The sequence below is a fragment of the Fulmarus glacialis genome, unplaced genomic scaffold, assembly GCF_000690835.1.
Source record: "Fulmarus glacialis isolate BGI_N327 unplaced genomic scaffold, ASM69083v1 scaffold34111, whole genome shotgun sequence".
Classification (NCBI taxonomy): Eukaryota; Metazoa; Chordata; class Aves; order Procellariiformes; family Procellariidae; genus Fulmarus; species Fulmarus glacialis.
The window spans coordinates 58,243-61,712 of NW_009191464.1; the positions used below are offsets into that span (position 1 = coordinate 58,243).

General features: G+C 54.0%; 1 protein-coding gene across 1 annotated transcript in view; it reads left to right on the forward strand.

The window, feature by feature from the left end:
• LOC104083281 (G-protein-signaling modulator 1-like) overlaps window positions 1-3,470 on the forward strand; it is a 54,494-nt gene that overhangs the window by 49,731 nt on the left and 1,293 nt on the right. The window contains 2 exon segments of the mRNA XM_009586705.1: window positions 559-678; window positions 680-731. Coding sequence (XP_009585000.1) covers window positions 559-678; window positions 680-731 — 172 coding nt within the window.

Sequence of the window (3,470 nt, forward strand, 5' to 3'; positions counted from 1 at the left end):
TCCAGTTTGGTCTAAGCGCTCAAGATGCTCTGCAGCAACAGAGGCTGCTCTGCGCGGGGCTCCTCTGCTCACTGGTAGGAGCCTGGCTCCGGTTCGGGCTGTGGAAGTGCTCAGAGCCCCTGGGATCGGTCACAGCGCAAGTGACCTGTTGGAGAGGCCACAGCTCTCCACGGATGCCCCTCTCGTGGAGCACAAGTCGCAGAGCAGCTCTTCACCCCGTTCCCACTCAGGGGTCCCTGTGGGAGAGGGGACCTTCGTGATGCTCTGCCTGTGGCCTTCTCTAGGAGGATGGTGTTAGATTGTCCACACCGAAGGGTGGCAAGAGAAGAAGGGAGAGGTTATTTCAGAGCCAGGAGGACAGAGGGAACAAGTAGCAGTGACCCCTGGCAGGCTCCAGGCTGCGGGGCTTGGCAAGCCGCAGGCACAGCCAGGAGCCAGTCTCTGAACAGAGCAGGAGAGGGCACGGCGCGTTGCCGAGGCTGCGCCAGACGGAGCGATTGGACACGGGGAGTTATTTGGGGCGTTCTGACTCTCTTCTGTATTTTACTGTCTTTCCAGAAAATCAGTCGGACCCCTTCGGATGAGGAATGCTTCTTTGACCTGCTGAGCAAGTTCCAGAGCAACCGGATGGATGATCAGCGCTGCCCGTTGGAAGAATGCCCATCGGAGGCTGCAGAGGCAGCTGCCACAGGCCGCTGCCACACCGGTCCCTGCCCTGGAAGAACGGATATGTAAGCATCGATGCTTTATAAGTCACTATTACTATGGGAGCGATGCTGCTCCTGTGGTGTGGCCAGCTGCCGTGGTTTTACTGTGAATCTTGTGATGTTTTCTCCAAGCCTCAGCTCTCTGAACTTAGCAGTTCTTTGGCAATCTCCATCATTATTTAAGGAAGAAAGAAACATTCTTATGTAAATGGTTGCTGAGGGAAAGGCTAGAGAATATGAACTAAGGCTTGGAGAGTAAACTAGCAAGAGAAATGCAAAATGCACTTGGATTTTTTCAGTACGAATCTTTTGAAGGCCTGGACTTCTGAACAGTGAGGTTGGCACGAGGACTTTTGCCTCTGCCAGCATGTCCAGGAGGAAGATGCTGATGGGTCATTACTGAGGGAGCCTTGTAAGAGCCTGGAGAACTGGGGCGTGCAGAGGGCTGGGAAGAGCTTTCACAGGCAGGTTAAAGTATTGCCAGTATTTCTCATAGCGTTGCCATGGAGGAAAAACTTCTGGATTTTGTACAGTTCTTGGATGCTGTGGCGATAGGTGCTGTGTAAGAACAGAGAAACCAGAAGGATGGATAAACAGTAGGAAGCTCCAGCAGGCAGACAGCTAGCTCACCCATAGGAAGAACGGGGATAAATTGAGGAAGCTGTCTGACAAATAGATGGGACAGGAAAGGCAGGTCAGGTCTGTGTTTGCACTTCAGTTTCATGTCTTTTTTTATGATACAGTGTTGAGGGCGTTTGTTTAAACCAAGCTGGAGAGAAGCACTAAAATGTGCAGGTCACACTTGCGCACTTAAGCACCATCACAAAGGGCTCAAAACACTTCATTTGAACTGATGGATTTGTTTATCAGTTTCCAAATGAACATGAACTACAAACAGGAGAGGAGGAGACCCCTGACATCCCTCCGAGTGCAGCAAAAGCTGCAGCACAAGACTGCTCAGAGAAGTAGGTGCCAGGAGCAGGGGCTGAAGCAGCAGCAAGAGCAGAGCAGTGCGGAGAAGGTCAGGCTGTGGCAAGAAGGCAGGTTGGCTGTGAGGTGAGCAGCTTTTTATCTTCTAAAAATAGGGTGGAAATGAGCATCGCTTTTTCAAGATACACATTTCTGATACAGAAGTGCCTTTGGCTGTAACAGCTGTGTAATTTAGGAGACTGAGTTTAAAATACGAAGCTTTTTAAAGAATGTACAAGTAGGCACACGTTCTGTTCAGCTCTCCATTTGGTCTTTGAGCCTTCGGACATGTTATTTTCAAGGTTTCTTTGTGAGCTGAAGGGGAAGAAACTCATCTTCGCATCAGAGATGAGATTTTTACGTGTTTCTGCAACGCCATGAGCTGGGGCTCTAAGAAGAGCACGTTGTGTCAGGAGGCTCAGGGCACCCTCTGCTCAAGTGCTTTGTGCTCACTGGCAAATAACACCAATCGGGCCAGGTTTCTTACACTTTTCTTTTGCTTGTCCCTGTTCTGAGTGCAGTGTCTGTTGTTTGGGAGTGTTTCACTGCCCTGCAGCTGCCCGGAGCCAGCAGGCTCTTTCCATTGAGCGCTGCCCGAGAAGTGTTTCCAGGGTTGGGGGCTGACTCGCTCACTTTGCCGAGGTCCCAGCATTGCTTGTCTGCTGTGTTTGAAAATCCTCCCTTTGTCCCGTTGTTGCTCTGCCCTGCGTGAGCCCCTCGGTGGTGCCAATGCGATGCCGCCCAGAGCAGGCGTGCCAAGGCTGGGGTCACTGCCTGTGCAGGGCTGCACTCCGGCCGTGCGGGGCCCGACGGCTCCTCCAGTGCTCCACGGCTAGAAAGCACCAGGCATGTTGGGTGTCTGGATGGGATGCTCCCCCCAGGGGTTTACAGAGTATAGATTGTATGTTTAGGTTCTGGACTGGGACCCCCCACCACCAGCTTGTGCCAGCACCCTCTTGCCAGACTTGAGCCCAGGCTGGCTCCGCTCTGCTCTGTGTGAAGAGAAGAACCAGACCCCACGAGTGTTTTCCTTATGCGTGCTGTGACGCAGGTCCTGCAGCTCGTGACAGCCAGAGCATCTGCAGGGCTCACCTTGGCAGCGCCTCTACTTGAGCTGTCCCAAAAAGGCTGGGCTTCTGGGGGGCCTGGGAAGGACGTGCTGCCAGGTGAGTGTCTTAGCCAGGCCTGGGCTTTGCTGATTACCCGCCTGTAGTTATACCCGGCCCTCGGGACCGAGCAGGGTGCCCGTCACCGAGCCACACATGCGCTCAGGAACTCTGTGCTCGCCTGCAATTGCCGGTGTCTGCCCAGCCCCGTGCCCCGAGCGAGGTGCGGGTTGGCCCTTGCGCAGCAGTGCCTCTTGGCTCGAGGTGGAAACCCGAGTGGAAGCAGCAGCGGAAGCTGCCTGTAGTTGTGCTGGAAACAACAGTGATTGCTCACAGGCAGTGGTTAATGTCTGGGCACTGGATCTTCTGGCCTGAGGTGGCATCTTTGGTGTCCTCCAGGAGCTGGCCAAAGCACAGTAAATAGCAGGGAGCCCCTCAGGAAAGGTCCAGCAGTGGGATATGTGTGCGTGAGGTTCTGCTCTTTACCCTGCTAAGGCACCTACTTTCCCCCGTGCTGTCTGATGGGTTTCTGTGTGCATGGCAGGCTTGTTGCGGGAGGCATGCTCTGGAGCGTACCGTACGGTTTTCACAGCCCAGCCCCATAAATTGGATGTGTCTGTTAAGAAGTTTGTTGGCCAGGGAGCGTGCTGGAGGCAGCGTGCACAGCTCTTGGGGGAGCTGCTCCCCA